The sequence below is a fragment of the Callospermophilus lateralis genome, chromosome 11, assembly GCF_048772815.1.
Source record: "Callospermophilus lateralis isolate mCalLat2 chromosome 11, mCalLat2.hap1, whole genome shotgun sequence".
NCBI classification, from domain to species: Eukaryota; Metazoa; Chordata; class Mammalia; order Rodentia; family Sciuridae; genus Callospermophilus; species Callospermophilus lateralis.
Genome location: NC_135315.1, coordinates 57,053,757 through 57,077,485, shown reverse-complemented (window position 1 = coordinate 57,077,485; position 23,729 = coordinate 57,053,757). Strand labels below are relative to the sequence as shown.

The 23,729-nt window shown below is 35.5% G+C and overlaps 1 protein-coding gene across 1 annotated transcript in view; it reads right to left on the bottom strand.

Moving 5' to 3' along the window:
• Cox10 (cytochrome c oxidase assembly factor heme A:farnesyltransferase COX10) overlaps window positions 1-23,729 on the bottom strand; it is a 120,776-nt gene that overhangs the window by 26,758 nt on the left and 70,289 nt on the right. Inside the window, exon 5 of the mRNA XM_076870677.1 lies at window positions 8,983-9,053. Coding sequence (XP_076726792.1) covers window positions 8,983-9,053 — 71 coding nt within the window. The remainder of the gene's footprint in view (window positions 1-8,982; window positions 9,054-23,729) is intronic.

Here is a 23,729-nt window from a genome sequence, read left to right as displayed (position 1 = left end):
ACATGGATTATTTCCCTGTCAACATCGCTAAGCTGGAAAATGGATAATTCAAAGGAGACATAATCAAAATATAGATGTCTTTCAAAATAAAAAAAGAAAGGTCCAGACCAGCCCTCTCTCCTGCAGGAGGTATTCACTTTCCACTCAGTCCTCATTGTATCTTCTTTGTCTGACCTCTCAGAGCCCTTCTTGTTTCTACCAATTTATTCATTTCATTCAACACATTTTTATGGATTGCCTTGTTCTGTCTGCTAAGCATTCTGTGCATATGGCTTTTTTTTTTTTCCATCCAGATTATAAAGCTTTGACCATTATAAAAAAGATTGACAGTGCTGGTAACATTACAGGTGATAAATAAATTCTCAATGAGTTGAATAAAAGAGAGATTTACTGAATTCTAAAAGATTTAGAAGAAACATTAAACCTTCACATTTTTAAGAATTTTAATTAAGAATACCAGAAAAAAGGGTACTACTTAAAACAATCATGTGTAAGCTATGTTTGAAATTTAATTCAGAAGGATTTCAAGTTTGATAAAGATGGCTAATTAAAGGTGTCTGCATCCCTCTGTCCTCTCTGAAAGCAATAAGGAGAACAGAAAATAGAAACCTTCCACTGTGATAGGACCAGGAACCAACCTTATAGAAGAATGTCAAATGCAGTGAAAACAGAGGGGAGTGAAAGAGGATGCAGACCTCTACACCTGGATAAAAGAGAAGATATAGTCAATATTACACTTAACAATCTCTTCTTTAACTGTGACTGCAAAATGCAGAAAGAAGATAACATGACTGTATGTGTTGAGGGAAGGAGGCATGAATTACAGGTAGAAAGTTACAAAGTGGAGTCGGGGTTTGGGATGGAGAGCAGGCCTAAAATAAGCTAAAATTATGAGAAAGCTGCCCTAGAAGGAGAAGCCTTAGGTGTCCCCATTTCTACCTCTCGTGCTTAATTGCTCCCTGTACTTTTTCCTGGCCTTGGAGTCTTGGACCAGGTATGAAACATCAGGCCCACGTCTGGGCAATCAAACTTTCTCTCCCAAACCTTTGGAACTGAACAGAGAACCCACCTGGAGGACCTTGGGGACAAAGGCTGAAGTTGCCATTTTTTTGGTGATGAGTCAATTTAAGTGAAGAAGGATGAGAAGAACCAATGTTCAGAGAGAGAAAACAAAAGTAGAAAAAGGCAAGAAGAGTGAAGTTGGAAGCTAAACTACGACTAAGAAGTGGTAAGTGGGCCACTCTTTCCAGAAGCGAAAAACCAGAAAAACTGAATGGCAGAGTTTATTTAACAGGCTCACGTCCGAGAAGGAAGACTCACCTGTCCACATATTAAGTCAGAAGAAAAGGACCCAACAGGGTAGCATAGTTAAAGGCAGTTCTGACAGAGTCCTCAGCAAGAGAAAGAACTGCACGACCTCCTCCTAGGCAAGTTGGTCTCAGGGGAGCCAGGAGAACATAGATGGAAAAGGAGTCTCCAGGGACCTGACAACTGCCAAATAGATCTTAGAAAAGAATCACTTTAAACTGCTGTGTTTTAGCCTCCTAAGAACTCGGATATATCATCTTAGGGAGAAATATTGGGTATATTCACTTTTTTTTTGGTTTCTTTTAAAAAAATTTGTTCTTTTTAGTTATGCATGACAATAGAATGTATTTTGACATATCATACATACAAAGAGTAGGGGATATTCACTAATGCTCTCCTTCTGACTCTCCCTCTTGGTCATGCTAAAACCACTATATCCATTTAATAGAAATTAGAATCAGTATTACAAGGAGACATGGAGTCTCTTTAGGTAAAAGGAGTTCAAGAACTGGACACCCATAATATATAAGGGCTAGAGGGAAAGGAGTTACTAGTGAGGATACAAAACAGAAAAGAAATAGGAGGCTCAGGGACCTCAGAACTAAACCACTTCTTGATTTTGCTTATGACAAGTCCCACTTACTAACATATGTGGCCAGACTAGGAGAAGCTGCAGACCCCTCTGTCTTGGGTGTGACTATGCTCTAGGGGCACAGATGTAGTGGTTGGGCTCCAAGTTAATAAACTCTGTGGTGAGGATGTGATAGCAAAGGTTAAGATAGCTCCATTATGACCCCTCTGGAGCATGCTCTCCAGACTTCCTCTGATGCAAATTCAAGAAGAGCTCTTTAGCCAAATGCACCATGGCTCCGGGTTTATCCATGTGCATCTGGGATACTTCCTGAGTGATGTGACGAACAGTGTACTCAAATTCATCAAGTGGCCCCTAAGCCATTAAAGACTCTGATAAATAATTCTACCATAACAGCCTCAGAGCTGAAGCAAAAAAGCAGAAAGCTATGGGGTCAAGGGTTTCCACAAGAATCATATTTGGTAAACAAGCTGCAAAAGACAACTGAAACAGATAATAACTTGTGTCCCCCAAAATTTCAGGATGAATTTGACATGTCACTTTAAAGATTGTCTTTCTATAAATGAGGAAAATAGGAAGAGCAGTATTTTCCCAAACATGATAAAAGAAACAATATTTCAAAAAATTTTTAATGATAACTAATACTTCAGACATATGCAAGGGGCTTATGTGTGTGGGCACATGCATGCTCACTACTGGGGGCTGAACCCAGGGCCTTGCATGTGTTTGGAAATGCTCTATCACTGAGCTATACTCTCAGTCCTTTTTTGCTTCCTGCTCCCTCCCTCCCTCCCTTTCTTCCTTCCATCCTGCCTCCCTCCTTCCCTTCCTTCCTTCCTGCTAGAGATTGAACCCAGGCCTCCCAAATGCTAAGCGCATGCTCTACCAGAGTTACACTCCCCCAGCCTTGGAACTGGCATTCTCCATAGGCAATTGACAGGGAATTAAAACCTAACTACAGTCCTCTGAATTCTCCTTTAGAAAATGAAACAAATAATATTATAAACAACATAGATCTTATTTTCATTAAATTATCTTTTAGCTGTAAAGGCTTTCCCCATTGATTCTAAAGAAAAGTTATAAAGATTTCTACATTGTTTAAAATGAAAAGTATTATATATTTTTAATGTGATTGACTCTTCCCAAAATAATCATCTTATTTATTCAATACATTCAAAGTCACTTTCTTCATCATCTGTAACGACACAGACAAAACATAGCCCAGAAGAACAGGCAGGCGAGCAGCACCAAGGCTAGTAATCAAGACCATAATAGGACCAGATGCATTTTCATTTCCTTGAAACACAGTGGAGCTGCAGTTTATTCAGTTTATGTAGGTCAGCCCTAAGGTGAAAATGTATTATACTCAAAATTATCCTTCAAAATCCCCTGAAGTCATCCATAAAGTACGCTGTGCAAGGTTAGGTACATGCAAGTATGGAAAATAATGACTGTGTTCATTAAAGTTTGAGAATTTCAGAATTAAATTAAAAGAGGTAACAAAAGAAAAGGTTGTTTTTAGATGGCTGGGCATTCAAACCACTGTGCCATAAGGCTATTTCCAGTGGAGGAGAGGTGGGCGCTCTAAGGGCTGTTTCCCAGAGAGGTTTATTCTTTTCTACCTTAATTGCATGGGCATGGTCAGCATGGGCAGCATGCATGAACAGTAATGTCTTTTTACTGGTGGTGAGTGTCAGGATTCAACCCAACCATGAAGGTGCAATCTCTCTGGGATTATGTTATACTCTTTCCTTTGCTACCCCATCTTAAAACGAATCACCTGCCACCTACACAAGGCACTGTGGAATTTAATAAAGGTGGATATACATGGAGACAGTGGAACTATCAGTGAGAAGACTGATAGTCCTTAAAAAACAACCAAAGTTGTAGAATAGAGGAATAAAGGGGGAAGCAGGTTGAAAGGCAGAAGGTGGAAGCAGATGTGCGGTTATCTTGTGGGAGACCAGTGGTGCACAGGAAAACAGGGGGAGGCTTGAAGAGCAGACAGTCTAATTGGCTTTGTTGGCAAATGGAACCACCTTTGGTTCTGAGTTGAGCAACAGCAGAACTCAACTCTCCTGGATCTCCTGGTCCACGCTTCATGAGATTTCACCAGGACCTGTAGCAGGTCTTCTCGTTTCCCTCCTATAACCCTATAATGTATTTTCCGCAGGGCAATGGAGGGATCCTTTTAGCCTAAATCTGGTCACAGCTGTCCCATCTCTGTAATTCATTTCTGGCTTCCCACTGCACACAGAACTCATGCCAGACTTCTTATCACAGTCTACTTCTGCCTGCATTTCACATCACTTTCCTCCTTGTTCACTGGATTCTGGCTATAATGTTCACCTTGCCTGGCCTGCTCTTTGGCACAGATTCCAAGATACCTTGGGAAGCTGAAAAAATTTGTCCATCATATGAAGAGGATAAGAAGTGTCTGGCTGTGGAATACTAATAAAAATATGTAAGGAAAAGGATAGATTTGGGAGAGAAAATGATATGCATATGCAAGGGAAGAGGGAGATGGGAAGGAGGCTCGTGACTACCAACCAAGGAGCTAAGGTAGACAAGGAAGCAACAGAGAGAAGGGCTTAGTAAGGATCAGCCTGAATGGCTTATCTCTTTGGTTCTTACCTTCAAGATACATTCCTTTGGATAAGTCGGCCTTGACTTCCTCAGTTTAGATCAAGTACTCCTCTTTGTTTCCCTGTATCATCTATGGCCTGTCCCCACGATGGTGTCTACCACATTGTACATAAAATGTTTAACTGGTCAGTAGCACGTGGGAGAAAGAAGTATGTCCTGGTCACCTCTGCATCTCCAGAGTCTACAAAAGTGTCTGGCTGGTAGGGGCATTAAACGATAGATTGGTTGAGTTAATTGTACCTCTGATATCACTTAATGTCCTTTTTATACATGTGTGCTGCCATCTATTAGGAACCTTTTAGTAACCCTAGTGCACTTCTCTACATAGGCATTTTCCAAAAGCGCCTTGATGGTGACAGCACAGACTTCAACAACATGCCACTGTCTACTTCCCACTGATTAGTTTCTGCCCACTGACTTCATGGTGATAAAAGAAACACAATTTTCACTTTCTGAGTTCTTTTTATCACCAAGTATTATTGCTTTCTTCTCCCTATCTTTTGAAAGTAAAACAGATTTCATTTTATTTTATTTTTTTGTCTGGTAAGTATTGAGATATTTATATTTTAAAGCTAATTATGAAAACAGATGAAAGTTTAATAAACTCTACATTTCTCTAGAGTTTCAAACCCCTTCCCTAACATGTACCTTTATTTGCATGATTCTACTAATCTTACAATTATTATCTCCATAGCAATGTTATGAGATGAACAGGTTAAGAAATATGATCTCATTTTATACATGAGGAAGCAGTAGTATGGGAAGATTAATTAAATGACTTGTCAAGCTTAGTCAGAGAACATTTTTCACTTGTCCATGATTACCATGTGGAGACTATCTAAAGGCTAAGATGATTTTTAAACTTTAAAAAAATTTGATAATTAACTTTTTTCCAGTTACCAAGTTAAAACTGGATGATACTGAATCTGGCTTTTAATATGGCAAAGCTCTCTGACACTTACCTTCTTTATGAGACAGCGAGTTTGCAGATTCAACTTGTAACACGGGTTTGCTCACCCTTCAATGTAAATTTATGATATGTAACAAAAGGAAGCTCTAAGCTCAACTCCCAGCACATAGCAATCATTTCTAGCCTTGCCATTTTTACAAGAAATGACCAAACAAGCTTATCTTTTCCAAATTATAATAAAAATAAGATATGAAATGCCATTAAGGAAAAGCTAATTAAATGGGTCTACACTACAATGTATACCCAAAAAGTGACTTAGAAATATTACACTATGAGGTTTTTTTTTTTTTTTTTTTTTTTGTGTGTGTGTGTGTGTTCTAGGTAAGATAAGCATTGGGAATTTGCATAAAATAGCCTTAAAAATAAAGAGATTCTGTGAACATCGAAATCATCGCCATGATTCCCTTTATACAGGGTGGCATATAGTCATACAAAGTGTAGTATGTTGAAAGTGAGAGAGACCATCATCAAGGATTCTTCTGTAACAACAGGTGTAAGCTTGGACTGTCCTGGGTAAGCCTACTCCACCTGCAGCCACTGTTCAATGAAATCATGTGGCAGAGCCTGTTCTCTCTATAATTCCAGTTAACACCTTGTACACACAGAACACTGATACCTGCTCTCCTCCTTTCACTGTCTCAGTTTAATCCCTCAATTTAGTTGAACTGTTAGAGAGGGGTCCTTGGGCTACAATGTCTGCCAAAGAGCTTCCCCCTCCTCACTTACTTCAAGGCCATATAGCTTAAATGGTTCTCACTGGGAGCTGTTCTTTGGTATTCTGTCTCTGGCTTGCACTGAGGGATGCCTTAGAAACCTGTTATTTGCCTTCCTCTACAGAAGTTGCTGAGGACATTCTTCTAGCATTATCACTAAGGGTCTGCTCTCTCTTTCTCTTTTTTTAAAAATTTTTAAATTTATTTCTTTCATACATGACAACAGTGGAATGCATTACACTAATAATTATCCATTCACAGCCCAATTTTTCATACTTACTAAGAACTAAGAAGAAGTTTGGTTTGTCTAGAGACAGTTACAGGCAATTGGCAGGAATTCAGGGAAATTCTGGTTTTGCCACTTATCACCTGGAGCTCAGAACTCAGTACTCAGTGCTCAATTCTCATCTGATTTAACAGTATATACTTGAAGGTGCTATTGTGAGAAATTTAGATATTATCTGTAACTGTGATTTCAGAAAACACAGAATGAAATTTATAGTTCCATCTTATATACTATATAAATTTGGTTAAGTTTTTCTTATTACCTTGCTATTTATCTCATATCTACTTTCTATAACCCTGATTTTAATTATTCCAAATATTCTTATGATGTCTCTGATCTTTCTGGAATAAAACAATTTACAAAAGAAAAATAACCCACTTTCTTTCACATGGGTTCCATAAAGTGTTCAGTGCCAATCCCTCCTTGTCATGTTTTTCTGGACAAGACTAAAGCAAGAGGATGACAGCCATGCACATGCATAACTGCAGTTATAGAGTCACACAGCAAAGGGCTCCCTTGGAGGATTTCCCCAGATTCTTAAAAAAAAAAAAAAAAAAAAAAATTACAGAACTAGTTTAAGCATAAGTGTTCTGTCTTGGGTATGACTAAATAACTTTTAATCTTTAGCTGTAAATTTTGTTCACCTAAATAAAAATTTTTCAAAACATGAACCAATCTGTTGAAAGGTCAATACATATTTTTTTTTCCATAAATGCTTATGGTATGTTTCTGGAATAGATAGGAAACTGTCTATGCACAAAGGCAGAAACAGCTGTCAGCAGTAGAAGTATTTCAAGGATTTTCCTCCCCAGATTTGCTGCTGCCCTCAATAATGACAGGGATCTACACCTTACATACCAAATTGTAAATTAAGTCTATGAATCTGTATAGATTTATCAAGACATATTATCTCAAATCAAATAAGGTAATAAGTACTAAGAAGAAAATTTCAAAAATAAACTAAGCTTTGTAACTTAAAATGGTCAATAGTGATGAGCAGGAGACCCACCAAAGTTGAGAAATAAAAGTTAATGGATAGTCTATTATCACTATACCCTCATGGCCACCCACTTATATATTTGCTTAGATTAATTATCCTCTGGCCTCACTCCTTTAAAAGAAGGGCACTATTAATTATAGCCCCTAAGGTCTTTGCTACTGATAGACTCTGGGTCCATCACACAGGAGAAAATAAGATGGGCTACTAGTTCATAGGATGGGCCTTTTTCTGATGACCATTCTATGCCTACAGACTATTTGCTAGGCCTCTTCCTATACTTCTCCTGGTTCTAAAGGAGGGCACAATTTCACTGAGAAAAAAATGAGTAGACAGAAATTCCAAATCATTAAGAACTATGATTTGCCCACAGGCAAGAGCAGCTTTTAGCTCTTGGTATGGGTTATAAAGATTGCACTCTGCCCTCTAAAACAACTTTCCCCAAATAAAAGCACTTCTGATGATTTCTAAATCTATAAATAACACACAGTTTTGTTTATAACTCAACAAAAGGAAGTAAAATATCAGTAGACCTAAGGGTTTTGTGCTTATATATTTTCACTGGGCATTTTTGTCCTTTTTAATAAAATGATATTATAAATTCATTAAGAATTGACTAAAAACAGCTAATATTTAAAATCATTTTACACAGACTTTATCTATATTTGTTTCCTTTATTGTTTTATTTAACACATGGTTATTTGATCCACAAGTATTATCCTAATAAATTTTTAAGTTCCAAGAGGGCATTGCCTAGACATATGAAGAGAGGATTCACTTATTTATAAGTCAGTATAAACTACTTGGCCCTTTTTATTCTTCTAGGACTCACATACACCCCCCCCCCATACACACACACACACACACACACACACACACACATAATTAGATTCAAAAAATATTTTAAAATGTTGGTTTAGAGGTCTCCAGGAAGTTAAACGTTTAATTATTAACCATTAGTGATATTAAAATATTTATATACCTTTTAGTTCTACTTAATTGAATTTGGTGGAAAGGAGAGTAATGGAGGCAGTACTTTACTTGGCATATAATAACATTATCAGTTTATCTGGAAGAAAAAGGTTTTAGACACATCCTTCTTTGGAGATCCTATATGGTATATGGATCTGTCTGAAGATCACTTGTGTAATGCAGTGTTTTTTATCTTCAGCTATACAAGTAAGACAAGAACCATGTCTCAAAACTGAACAAAACAAAACAAAACAAAACAAAACAAAACCTATAGTGTAAGTTATTCTCACAAAAACCCCTTCATATCAGATTTACCTTTAGTGCTTTCTGTACTTTATGGGGAGAAGTGAAAAGTACTACATATCCATACCAATTTGTCCCTTTGCAAGTGTGTTATCTTCATTTCAAGCTCAAAGGCAAAAGTCTGGGAAATGCTTCAGAATAAAAAAGCAAAGGAATATTCTACATTGGGAAAGAGAATTATGTTCATGATTTTACCTGATCTGTCCACGAACCAGAGGTCTGTTTTTTGTTCTATTCATGTTTGAGTCAAAGGGCACCTCAAAAAACTGTAAAAAGAATGAAAAAAGAAAAGATTAAATATAATATGAAACAATCCTTCAGTTCTACTTTAGGACTGAAAAAAAGTTTTACAGTAAACTTCATTTTGATAGCATGAACTAATATCTTGGCACTCCTTGAAGAAAAATTCTCTGGAAGAAACGCATTTTAGAAACCAATGTGAATCAATGATGAGAAATATTATTTAAAAATTGCTAGATTCTTCAAAGCTTTCAGGTTTAAAGCATTAGTTTTTAAATGATTTCAGAATGCTTCAAACATCCCAAAGGCTGTGAATAAACCAAGATCCACTAGGCTACTTTAGTCAAGAGCCAATTAAGCAATGAAGGTTCCCAATGAAACTATATACAACTGTTGAGGTGAGATTGTGATAAGGTAACCATCCTTAAAGCAATTAAAGTTCCCAATGAAACTATACAGAAGGTAAGATTGTGATTAAGGTAATCATCTTCTCTGCCTGAGACAATTCTAGTTTATATTATAATGCCAGCATCATTATTAGAACTATCTTTCCCAGCTTGGACAACAGATTGGCCTGAGCAGTCTAACAATTACAGGTAACAGTTTTGTTGTGTATCTATTGAAATAAAAACTCCAGGGAATTATCAAAACTTATTTTCCAAAGCCCTAAGGAAAACAAACAAACAAACAAACAAACAAAAACTACATAATATAATCTTAAGTTTGTTATCTATGTCTTCTACTTTTCACTTCTTTTGGTATAACAGAATGCTCAAAAATCTAACCAGGTTATTTGAGAATATCTTGAACAAAAGGGTCTTGAGGCAAATCAACAGAAGAAATAAAAATTCGGGGCTGGGGATGTGGTTCATGCAGTAGCGCACTCGCCTGGCAAGCGTGCGGCCCGGGTTCGATCCTCAGCACCACATACAACAGAGATGTTGTGTCCGCCGAGAACTAAAAAATAAATATTAAAAATTCTCTCTCTCTCTCTATTTCTCTCTCTCTATCTATCTATCTTTAAAAAAAAGAAGAAGAAATAAAAATTCAATGGAAGGTTTAAGACAATATTTCCCCAACTATGTTCCCTAAGAGTCCCTGGAGTTGTTCCCAGAAAGAATGATCTTGTTGGTCAAATCATACGTTAAGGGCTCTGAGAAATCCCAGAGTGAAGAAATCTAATTAACATTGATTAGCCAGTGTTTCCCAAACTTATTTGACTACGAAATCTTTTTTCAAGAAAAACATGTTTAACAGATATCAGAAATGTTTGTTCTGAGTATATTCAAGTGATAGGAATCATACTTACTCAATGTTTATCAAATCATAGCTCTTTGTATAGTGCATTGTACTCAGCATGAATTCTACAAGTATCAGAAAAAAATACTACTGCTAAAAACTCAGTCTAGAAATAAGTAAAATTTTATTTCATTTATTATTAACTACTAACCGTAAATGTAAAAATGAAAGAAAATTTTATTCTGAATTATTTAAGAAATTTAGAATTTATCCTCATAGATTAAGATAACTTGTCATTTGTGTTCCCTCTAATTTTCTTAAAAAATTGACATTTCTTTCCCCCTTATGCTATGGTATACATTTGTCTTTATTTTCAATTTCTTTTACAACGACATCTTCCAACATGATTACTTTTGACTTCTTTCATTTCTTTCAGGTTACTATACTTATTTTACTCACGAAACTCTGTATAGTTATCCATGGTGAAGATTCCCTGTTACTTAATTTCTAGTAGCCCTAGTCCTTGACACTTAATGACTACCCAGTCACAGCTCACTTAGCCAATGGTCAGGTATCTGGGATTCTGAGACCTTTATAATAAAACCACCGCATGTTAAGCATTGTACATGCACTGTAAAAAAAAGTGCAAGCTGGGCCTGTTTTCAGAGCTTTCTGGGTATCACTGCAACACAACAGTGTAGCTGTAGCCAGAACAAGAAATTAAATGCTAAGTGAATAAGCGAGACACAGAAAGACTAATACAATGTGTTCTCTCTCATGTGTGGAAGCTAAGAGAGTTAACCTGAATTTGGAATAGGGATTACAAGAGGCTGATATAGGCAGGGGGTGAGGGTGGTGAAAGGGTGGTTGGACAATGGGTACAAAAACAGTTAGACAGAAATACTAAATTCTGTTTTTCTACAGCACAGTGGGATGAGTGTAATTCACAAAAACTGATTGATTTTTTTTTTATGAAGATCTGGAAGAGAGGAGATAGAAGGCTCCTAACATAAAGAAATGATACAGAGAAAGAAATGCTAATTACCCTAATTTGATCAGTGCATGCATAGGCTACACTGAACCTTATTAGTAGGTACCATTAATATACATTAATAAAAATTACATTGAAAAAAAAAAACAAAACAAATGCTGGGGTGTCTGCATGGTCTGACCTGTTCTACCACAGCCACAGATGCAGAAGACCCCAGAAAGAGATGACAGCGCTCATTATTTTGGTAGTTTCTTTGAACTGGCTTCTGCTGCGAGCAACTGTGGCAGTTGCTGTTTTTAATCAAGCACTGAGTATTACACATGATGGATGTATCATAAACCAATGTCATACGGATGGAAATTTAGGGTTTTCAAACAATCATTAGGGTTTTTAAACAATTATTCCAACAGGATATATACCTAGAATGTTTCCCTCCTTTTCAAATCATAGTCCTCCCTTGACTGGTTACACTACTTAGTAGGGATTCTCTTGAGACTACATTCCCTCAGTGCTCTTCTTTAGGCTTATCATTTAGTCAATGTACTTTCCTCAGCACCAACTACATGCCATATAACAGGAATATAAAGACCAACTAGAGCCAGTGCTTGCTTTCAAAAAATTCACAGACTATTACAGGGGTCTGCAAACTACAGCTCATGGGCCAGATCCATACCACACCTGTTTTTGTAAGTCCCACAGCCAATAACAGCTTTTACATTTTTTTCTAAACGATTTTTGGAAAAACAAATTAAAAGAATTTCTGTCATAGAAAATTACATGAAAAGTCAAATTTCAGGGTCCCCAAAGAAGGTTTTATTGTAATTCAGCTACACTGATTTGTCTTTAAATCAGTACAGCTGTTGCTTTTACATCCTAACAGCAGAGTTGGGTAGTTGCAGGAGACTGTATGGCCCACAAAGCCTAAAACATTTACTGTCTCTTTACTAAAAAAGTTTGCAAAGCCTTAGCCTAATAGAAATAATGAGATACTAGAACCTGGTTAATTATAATAATGAATGTGAAACAATGAGAGATATGTGCAAAGGATTATGGAAGCCTAGAGGATGAGCTTTGAGGCTAGCTGGGGAGGCAGGAATGGAAAGGGGAAATTTCCTTCAAATGCTCTTAAACTGAGGCTTCACGATAATAAGGTAAGAAGTAAGTGCATTCTAGACACAAGGGGAAGCACCAACAAAGGTGTAGGCCGCAGAAATCTGATGAGCTGAGAGATTAGGACAGTGGAGAGGTTAAGACCCTAGGCTTCTGTAATCACAGAGATCAGGGTTAATTTTCAGCTTTGCCACTTACTATCATCTGTGTATTAACTCAGTTTCCTTATATGTAAAACAATAATGCATAACTTGCAAGGTTGATGTAATGATAAAGATGATGCATATAGAGCATAATGCCTGGCAAATAGGAGGTGCTTGATAATGAGTAAGTTAACTGCCACTCCTATCAGTTTGCTGGATGGCTAGTGATGAAGCTCTGGAGATGGGCAAGGAACCAGATCAGGGAGAGCCTTACACCATGCTAATGGACCAAGACTACTGAGCAGAAGGACCCCTGTGACTGCCACTTGGAGGATGGTTTAGACAGGAAAGACTATCAGGATGAGGACCTGAACAATGGTGTGACAGTGGAGAGGAACAGAAACCAGGATTTTCCTTTGTCCCTAAAACAACAAACACTGCCTAATGTGTACATCCCAAGTCCTGGTATCCAATCTATCTTTAAATAAAACCACTATGTGTGTAAACTTGACTTGCTCTTTTTAAAATTGCACTTAATTAATTTATGGTTTATTGGTGCATTATAATTATACATAATAGTAAGATTTATTATGCCACACTCATATATACACATAATTTGAACAATCTCTTCCCCCAATACTTTTTCTTTCATTCCCCTCCTCCTTCCCCCATCTACTTACTTGATTCTACTCATTTCTCATTTATTATTATTGTTACTATAATTATTACTTAATTAGTACATTATAATAATATAAAAGCAGGATTCATTGTAGTATACTCTTTCATAACATAAGATAATTTAGTAAATTTTCTTAGTACTTTCCCATGTCCTCCTTTCCTTCCTCTTTCTAAATCTCCTTCATTTCTATTTTCGTGGACATTCCTTTTTTTTTAATCTTTCCTCACCCGGCTAGCTTTCACATGTGAAAGAAAACATCTGACCCATGACTTTCTGTCACTTAGTATGATGTTTTGCATTTATCAGCAGATAACATAATTTTATTCTTCTTCATGGATGAGTAAAACTCCACTGTGTGCATATACCTCATTTTCTTTATCCATTTGTCTGCTGATGGACATTTAGGCTGGTTTCCTAACTTAGCTATTGTGAATTATGCTGCTTTGAACATTGATACACATGTATTGCTACACTTTGATTGGTACAGTTATAAGCTTCATTAAGAAATTTGCTTTCTAAATTGTGAGAATGATGTATTGTGCTGCTGAATTACTACTTGGGTACTGTTTTGAATTTTAGGCTCTGATTTTGTGGAAGTATATTGGTGAACTAAAGTATGTCTAAAAAAAGATGACCATACAGGTGGTATGAAAGACAGATCAGGAAGGAAACATGGCTGAATTATACACAGGTGATTCATGAATCCATCAGTGCTTACCTAAATGACACAGGTAGTAGCTTGACAAAGGAACTATATAAGGCCTGGTCTGCTTCTTTAAGTATTAAGAAAATGCATGCTTATTCAACCTGTTAGATTCAAGAAATGTACTGGAAAATAACATGAAATTTCATAAATTCCATGATCAAGGAAACATTAGGTTGAAAAGAATAAGACAAAATTTATAAGAAATAAATGACAAGGCCTGTGTTTAGATAAAACAAACACACACAAATATAAATACATGTTCAATGTATGCAGGATGACAAGATGTGGTTATAAAGTCGATGAGAAATAGCACGCACATGCACACACTTCATAATTCAGGCATTCTAATGACTCATTTCATCTGGATAAAAAGAGATATTATCTTTTCTATGTTTCTGGCAAAACAGATATCTAAAGATGGCAACTGAGGTCCAGAATGTAGCAGCTGAACTCCAGGGTGCCATAAATTGGCAGCAGCTTTGGACTCCTATGAATGCTTAAATTTATCAGGACAAGCAACATCTGGGCAGAAATACCATGCAAACCAAGACTTATGGTTCATTTCAGTGAGGGCCAGACAATTCTTTCTAGCACTAAGGGATCTGAGCTCATTAAACTATTCGATTCTGGGTTTTATGTATTTTATATAATGTCTTTCAGTTAGGTTTACTGCTTTGGTTTAAACATTTAAACCACATTTCCAAAGCATAAAACACAGTCTATTTAGATGAGAAATTTAAACACTTTAACAGTTATTTTAGAACTTATATATAACTGGCTTTTAGTCTACTCATATTTTTCCCTGTTCTTTATAATAATTTTTTCCATAATGTTATCATTTCAGTTGGCTCTAACAACTTCTAAAGCAGTCAAGTTATATTCCTGCAACTTGTGTTGAAAATAAAAGACAAATGTTGTAATACCAACTCTTAGAATGTTTTGCCCCTTCTTCATATATATAGTCTTCCCTTGGTATCCAAGGGGGATTGGTTCCAGGTTCCCTGTGGCTACCAAGATCTGCAGATGCTCAAGCCCCTTATATAAAATGGTGAAGTATTTGCATGTAATGAATACACATCCTCCCAAATACTTTAAATCATCTTTAGGTTACTTTAGGTAATATCTAGTGCAATGCAAATACTATGTAAATAGTTGTTGTATGGGTTTAGGAACAATAACAAGGAAAAAAGTGTACATTTCAGTATAGAAACAGTTCTTGTTTTCAAATATTTTCAATTTGTATGGTTCAATTTATGTGAGAAGAGCCAAAGGATAAAGAGGGCCAACTGTATCTTCATTACTTCAAAGAATGCTGAAAGTAATAAGCTGCAGTGAACACACTCTGGACAGTTGCCAGGTCAAATGGGATTCTCCTGGAGGCCAGTCTTTTGCTGAAGCTTGCCCTTCTTCTAGTAGAGGGCTTTGTTTATGGTTTCAAATGGCCATATAACCCAGTAATTTACCCTGTTCCTGGACAGAGATTGGTTCAGTGAGTAGGTATCTGATCCAAACTGGGTCAACTAAGTGTCTTTTTCTAGGCTATTACAAACTAATGACCAAGAAAATATGCCCTCCTTTCTCCTGGTTGCCTGTTCCATGGAATGGGATACAAAGAAAACAGGTAAGACCCAACATTCCCAACATTCCATGGATCAGTTTATCTCCAAGGCCCTCACCTCTGCCCTTTCCAGAGTAAGTCAAACCCATGAGTCTATAACTTTTACCTCTAATGTCCTAATACATAAAAACTAAAAATTTCAAACATTACAGCAATAAATTTATTACAAGGAAATGAATAATAATTTGCTTTTTCTCTCAGCAAACAACTTATTTTCTAGTTTAAGTTTTCAAGAAAATTTTTCTCAGTCTCTTTTCTTCCCAAGAATCCACCAATCCTTTAAACTTTTTTTCATTTTAAATTTTTGCTTTCTTATTCAGGTTCACTGCCTCATCATTTTGCTTTTGAATCAGTCATATCCTTCTTTGCAATTCTTGCCCTCCAGCAATCCTGTGACCTGTAACATTACTCAGGCTCTTGGGGTTAGAAATGGTAGAAACAAAACTTCGAGTAGCCCAAAGGAAAATGGGACTTTGCTCTCTCTCACTCCCGGGGTGCACCTGCTTTTAGAAATGATTAGATTCAAGCTTCAAATGATAACAAAAAAATCTGGCTCTTTCCATCTCTAGGATCTGATTGGTTTATTTCTATAGGCATATTCTTTTATGAAGTAGACAAATGGCACTACTAGTGCCTGCCTTCCACCCAACCCTCCACCCAAACAGAATGTTTATTTCTTGATAGTTTTAAGAGAAAAAAAATCCTGAATCATCATGATCATGAGTCCTCATGACCAGGGAATGAAGTGACTATTACCTGAGCACTGGTTGGATGCTGGGGAAGAGAAATGAAGACAAGTGTCCACTCCAGCCACATGCATCATTTTTCTCTAAAGAAAAATTCTATTACCAGAGGAAAGTGGTAAGCTGTTAGGCAGACAGATGCTGTGAAATTATTCACAACACAATATAAAGCTAACAACCTCAGATCATTTCATTTCACACACCTTATACCTACAAAAAACCCCTGCATACAGTAGGTTCACTGTTCCTGCATACCGTAGGGCATTCCTAGTTTAAATAACTAAGGAATACTAGTCAATATAAACAGAATAAATATTTATGTTAATCCTTGTCTCATAATCACTTTAGGAATCAATTTAGCAGTTCAATTTAATAGAGTAGCAAATGGATTAGTTTTTTCCCTCAGTTACATGATGGAGATATAAAGTATTATTATTCTATGAATGCTTAAGTATCTAAATGCCTATTATGAGGTTTGTACTTTTCTCTTATACCATGATTTTGTACTAGTAAATATTATTAATTCAAATAGTTTGATACTCAAAGATAAAATGTACTTCTTAATGTTTCAAAAATACAATATATGTTTATGATGCTACTAAACTCTGTATGCTGAAATGACATAGATACAAAATGAAGATAGAAATATAAGTGAGCTCAAGTGAAAAGTTTCATATCTTGACAGGGAGCAAACTATACCTTAGGCAAAAAGGAGATGTATTTATTCTAGAGATGTTTGTAAGTCAGGATCAGAAAATACAGAATTTGATAACGAGGTGCAACGTAGTTTCCCCCTATACTAAATAATGAAAGCAACATTCTTCTAAAGACTCAATAGAAAAACAAACATATGAATCTTGTCAGAGATTGCTTCTCCATCCATCTTCTTGTAAGATATCAACAAGTATTTGTCATTCCAATTTGACTCACAGCTTCCAAGGTCTAAGATAATATCTCAATCAATCTCACCAAGTTAAAAGGGATGTTAAAAAAAATAAAATAAAGCAGGGAGAGGTACTTTATCCGGCAGGATTGCACATACCATTACTTTCTGCTTTCAAATCAGCTAAGCTCCCCAGTTAGCCATCACTCTTTCATTGTTACCAATGTCCTATTGCCTTACCTAGAATAAACAAATTAAAACTCCTTCTCATTGATTTTTGCTCCCATGAGGCAGTCTGTGTATGCACTCTGGCATTCATCAGAAGTGGCTTTTCACCCAACTTGATGACTTGTACAATGTTCTCCTCTAAATAGGTTACTCAAGCTATCTCTCATTAAGCTGTATTTTAGGGCTTCATACTTACAAAAGTCTTAAAGGTCACCTAGCACTTGTTAGTGGCAAAACACCACTTCTTATCACTTAAAAAAAAAAAAAAAAAAAAAGTCAGAAAACAACTGGTTTTGCCTAACTTCAAAAATTCACTACTATGGAATTGACACTTTTCTCCTGCCACAGATCTCAATATGTAAATACTGCTTTCTGAAAAAAGATTAAAAAATTCAAAATATTTATAATACTTGTTTCAGGGTTATAAGAGGTAGAGTGATTTATTATTCTTTTTTCTTTTCGTATTTTTCAATTGTCTATAAAGACCATGTGTTCTTTGCTTAGGGGAAAAAAAGGTAATAAATTCTGATACAAAATCTGGACAGCCCCTTTTTTGATAACCAATAAATGACTTGTTAAATGATCTAGTGCAAATTATCAGCAATAGTGAGGTCTTAGTCAATTATAACTTTTTATCCTAGAAACAGTGACAGGAAGACAAAATACTGTTCTCAAGTATTTCTCTAATACATTTCCCCCACCCTCAGTGCTACTTGCGAAATTCAGGCTACTTTATTTTGCAGATAACACAGCTTTCTAACTACTTCCTCTATTTTAAGCATTGATCTTCTCTTTTCAATTTTTTAAGTCATAGGTCCAAGTGATACTTTCCAATGCAAACCTGGTCATGTTAGTTTCAGGCACAAAACTCTTCCATGGCTACTTGCTGTCCAAGGAATAAAGTTAAATGCTCTAACATAAAGCTCTTGCCCCTCCCACACCCCGTTTTTTTTTTTTTTTTAAATCTCTGTGGGCTCTCCTCTTGCATGTTATCTCTTTCATGCTATATTCTAGGCTTCCTGAGCAACCTTTCAGTTCCTCAAGAACAGCATGCCTTCAGTTCTTAGTAGTTATCCCGTTTATAGGGACCCAGCACAGGACTTAGCCACTTCTGTAATTGTCTCAGGTATACTGGGTTGTTCTAGGCTCTTTTTCTCTAAGCCTGTGGCTGAGCATGCTAGATAAACATATCCAGAGCTACTGATAAACCACCTTACAGGAGCAGGGGGTTCACTACACTAAGAACATAATCACCAACTTCTCGTGGGTTCTTACCACTCTGGCAATCTTACTGTACACCTCTCCAGTAAACTCCATCTGCTTCTCTCAACATGGGGGATTTCAAATCCAGCACACTCTCAAGCCCTGATTTTTTCTACCATTTCCACCTTCAATACACAATACACTCTTCTACTTTGTTGAACACTAAAGCCTCCTTAATAGGACACTCCCTCCTTTTCCTACTATCATCCCTACATAGGGTTGTGCAACCTCTTCTCTCCTAATGCTACTAACCTAGGATGTGAGTCCCTTCACCTGAGCTGGCAATGCTGTCCCCTCCACTTTTAAGGCAAATATCAGTTATTCCTGTGTCTTTTAGCTAGTCAGCTCTTATCCTCACCTAAATGTGCTTGGTTTCCCCCACTCCAATCCCTCCCCAAACCCCACACATGACCCAACAGCACTATCTGATATTGGCCAATGCTAGCATTTGAGAAAAGGGGAAAAGTGGTCTCCTTTCCCAATACGCATGAAGACTGGGGCTCACATCTCAGTCAGCATGTCTATTAACAGGGGGTATCCAGGGTGGGGTAAAGAGCCTTCTAAAATCTCCAAATAAGCTCAAAGGAATTTCTACCCTAACAGCTGTCAAGGGCTGTAATTCTCTCTTTGCAAAAAGTATTTTAAAAATAGTTAATTCTGAAGGCCAGTTTTGAAGAAGGACAGACAAATGCATTAAAGTCTACTAAAGATTACTAATAAGAACAGACTAGATTGTAAAAATTTTAAAAACACCTTTAAAACTAAGGCTTAAAGGATTTAAAATATCTGCCACTAGTGCTACTGAATCATAATTTAATATGGACATAAGACTATCATAATTAATAAATCTGCATGGATCTCCCCACAGCCCTAATACAAAATAGGTGATCTTTCTTAAAATACTAACAATGATAACAATAGTTTGACCTCTGAACCAGTTCCCTAAAATACTAAAAAGAGTTTAAATGCCATCATTAAAAAACAAAAAGGTTATACCATATGTTGAGCAATAAAACTGGCAAATCTACAGAGCTTCAAATGCTGCTATAATATACATCTGGTCACAATGGTGGGGGACGGGGTGGAGGCTAGAGAAATCATTAAGCAATCTGAGAACTCCCAAACAAAGAAACTATAAAATTCTGAACTATAAAGCAGAGGAAACACACTTAATCCCTCAGGAGTTGCAGTATGTATTTCAACTGGGTTATCCCTTCCCTCGGAAGGACATGGCAATACACCAAAACCTGGAGTGACACAATATCTCCACTGTACACATGTGGGCACAAAGCCAGCTTGCTTCAGCACTCCTGGCACCTGTTGGTCTAATCATCAGCAAAAGGATTACTCTATACAACAGAGAGAAAGGGAGAGGGGAACCAGAGACCAGGAGGCCAAAGGGAGTAGAGAAAAATATATGTCTCATTCATTTTCCTTATCAGAGAATATAACAAATATCTTTTAAAACAGGTACATATGCTTTCTGTAAATTTTCAATAACACATTGACAGGTTAACACATTTCTCATAATATCACAGTGTACTTTTGAACTACAGAGCTTACATAGCTGAAAAGGGAAGTGACGTGATTATTAGGAGACACCAACTTTCTACTATATTCCTTAAGCAAAGAGACTTGAAACTTCTCTTTATGAACCTGTTCCTTCCATTTCAGAGATGTTACAATTACAAATTTCTCTGCTTCCGACTTCTCCACAATACTAACACAATTATTTTCTTACCAATTTCCTAAAAAATGTTTAAAAATAATCTTAAAAACTCTCATGTTTAAAGAATATATATTTTCAAGAGTTTACTACAAAATGTCCTTGATTGCAAATCTAAATGGAGAAAATGTGAATGGTGAATAAAAGCAATGACTAATTCCAATGAAATAATAATAAATTGTAGTAAAAATGATTTTTTTCACCAAAGGATAAAAACAATGCATGAAATCTAGTAGGACATTTTCAACAGTCTTGAAAAGGCAATACAGGCAATAAACAGAAGTCATTAATTGGAATACTCCTGACAGCTTTTCACAACTGTTTCTGTTCTTCAAATCTCACTGCCTTTCTTTCAAGTTGATGACTAGAAATGCCTTACTGTATTTGATGTGCTCCGAATACATATCTAAGTGTAGAGTTGGACCATACATATGATAGAGAGGGGGCCTACAGTTCTTTTACTGAAATATGTGAAAAGGCTGAAAATTCTTATAGTAGGGAAAGACATTTGTCATGCATGTTTGATAGGATCTGCATTATTTCCCAGAACCCTCGATTCTTTAGGTATATAGCTTTGTTCCTGAGAAGCCAAACATTTACTATGTTCCAAGCGGGCAACATTTGCACTTACCATTTTGAGAATAATCCCCAAATAACAAAGAAGTTATTATTTATTGTTGAGCAATAAAACTGGCAAATCTACAGAGATGGAAGAAACATTTCAACACACACAATATATTTTTAGCCCTTTTGTTAACAGTAAACTGGGAAGAAATATTCTATTCTCAGATATGTAGATAAAAATTTTAAAAAAATTTTTTAGAAAAGAAAAGGACTCCAAAGGTTCATTCTGAGTTTTTCAATGGCTGTTTATTTTTAAATAAGGAAAGTTTTAATTTAACTAAGTAAAAATGACATAAAAGAAATTTATTTCTAACTCTTCTGCCAAATACTAATGTAACCCCAGAAAGCAAACATTTTTAAAAGCACATAAATTACAGTAATTGATGTGTGACTACAACTTTTATCAGTATGATTATGCAGCTTAAATAAATGGCATTTGGTCATCAAATTCCAATATTAAAAGAGTTACAATAGATTGTGTATTTATATATTGCCTGTGTCATAGTCTTCTGTCTCAGATATAATTCTTAGAATGAATGTAGGAAATATATATGATTTTCTCTATCCGCACAACTATCTTTACAAAGTAATAATTTAATTTTCTGACAAATATAAGTTAAAGGAAGAGCATTAATGTTTTAATAAAACCCTTCCAAAAATATAAAAGGTTTTAACTTCACTATCTAGATTTGTTTTGAGTGTAGAATCCTAGGTTCAGGCAGATGGGTAGACAGGTTTTCTTAGAGAGATGCCTTACTCTCTTTCTTCATTTGTGTGAGGGGGGAGACAGTGAAAGCACAAGAAGAAAGGCTTCATATTAATGAGTATGTTGAAACAATAGAAGATAAAGAACTGATCCCAGGCTAACTTCTGAAAAATACTGAATGTCAAATTTTGCGGATTAGTCATTTTAAACCTTAGGCAGATATATCTATAATCAGATATTTTACTTTAGATTATGTCACATGAACTACAATTATCATTTTAACAAAATCCTGTATTTAAAAAGTCATGTGTTGCTTCTCTTCTGTGAGGCAGTGACATACTAATTCATAATGTGCCAGTATAAAACATTAAATAACGGTAAACATTATAACAACCACAAAATCCATAGAAAATGAAAAGGTAAAAAGGTCTTTTAAATAAATTAGATCTGTAATGCTATAAAACAATGCTAGATAATGTCTTTCTAAGCGAATAGTTGGTGATGCTGAATTATCTAACAATTATTACATTTATCCAAATTACACTGACTTGTATTTCATAATGAGAATAAACTAAAATAGTCCCCATTCTTATAAAAGGCAATCTTTATAGGTAAATAAAAATATCAACTTATGGTTAATAGTAATTATTTTGAAACTGTTTCAGATACAAAGTGTGATCTAGTGCAGCAACATTAATTCTAAATCTCATAATTAGGCTAAAAAATCGTACAGATTCATGTATAAGTTTTGGAAAGACTATATGAGTAATAGCGATAAAATCTAGTTTACATTAATGTGATATTTCAAAACCATACCTCTAATAATTAATTGGTTTGAGGCATTATTCCTTTATCATTTATCATAATATGATAACATTAATTCTGTTAAGTTTTTTTTTAAAGAAAATTTCCACCACATCATATATTATACAGTATGATGACTATAATTAATAATGTATGATATACTGCAAAAAAGCTAAGAGTGGATTTTAAGTGGTCTAACCACAAAGAAATGATACGTATTTGACATGAGTGTGTTAACTACTCTGATCCAATCATTCCACAATGTACACATCTATTAAAACACCAATTATATCCCATCGACAAATATTATGTGTCAGTTAAAAATAAAATAAAACTTTAAAAAATAAGAAGAAAATTACCACCACAAGTCAACATTCTGAAAGCTATGCAACCAAGAAATCAGATGCAACATTGCAATTAAATGAAGAACAGGCTCACTGAAGATTATTGCTTAAGGTTACTGATGAATATATTACATGATATTTTATAATCTCAAATTTATATTGCTTCCTAACAGGTCAATGAGATTACTATTAAAAATATAAAATGTTTACAAGTGAAAAATTAATAGGAATAGGAAAGTAAGTGTACACTGTGTCAATATCATTTATGAATGAAAAGGGAAAATGCACATATAAAAGACAAAAAAAGAACTCTAAAGTTAATGATTTAAGTTCATTTCTAAACACTTCCACCTCTGAATCTATATATTAAGGAAATAATAGAGAAGTAGAATAGAAAATAATATGCTAAATTTGAAAAGTGTCTAGTATAATATTGCTTTTGTTTGTTTTTGTGATACTTGGAATTGAACCTAGGGCCTCATGCATGCTAGGCAAGTGCTGTATATCCCAGCCCTATAATACTGCTTTTAACAAATAAAATAGGAAGGAACACCAGAGGAATGGTTAAAATGTGGTAAAGTGACGTGATGGCATCTTAGGCAGATATTAAAAATGATAAGAGACTAATAATCTGGAAAATTGCTTCATATATTTTAATATTTGGATCAAAGTGGTGGGTCTATGGACTTTTTTTGGTTGTTGCTCCTTTCTAAATTTTTCTTCTATTATAATAAAAGGGAGATAAACCATGAAAAGAGGAAATAATACAGATAGATGTGGCTATGTGTTTTTTAAAAAGATTTGTACATGGTTTGGTTTGGAAATTTTTTAAAACATTCAATGTTATGTTACATTTTCCAAACCACATTAAATATTTTAAGTTTTCCAAAACACA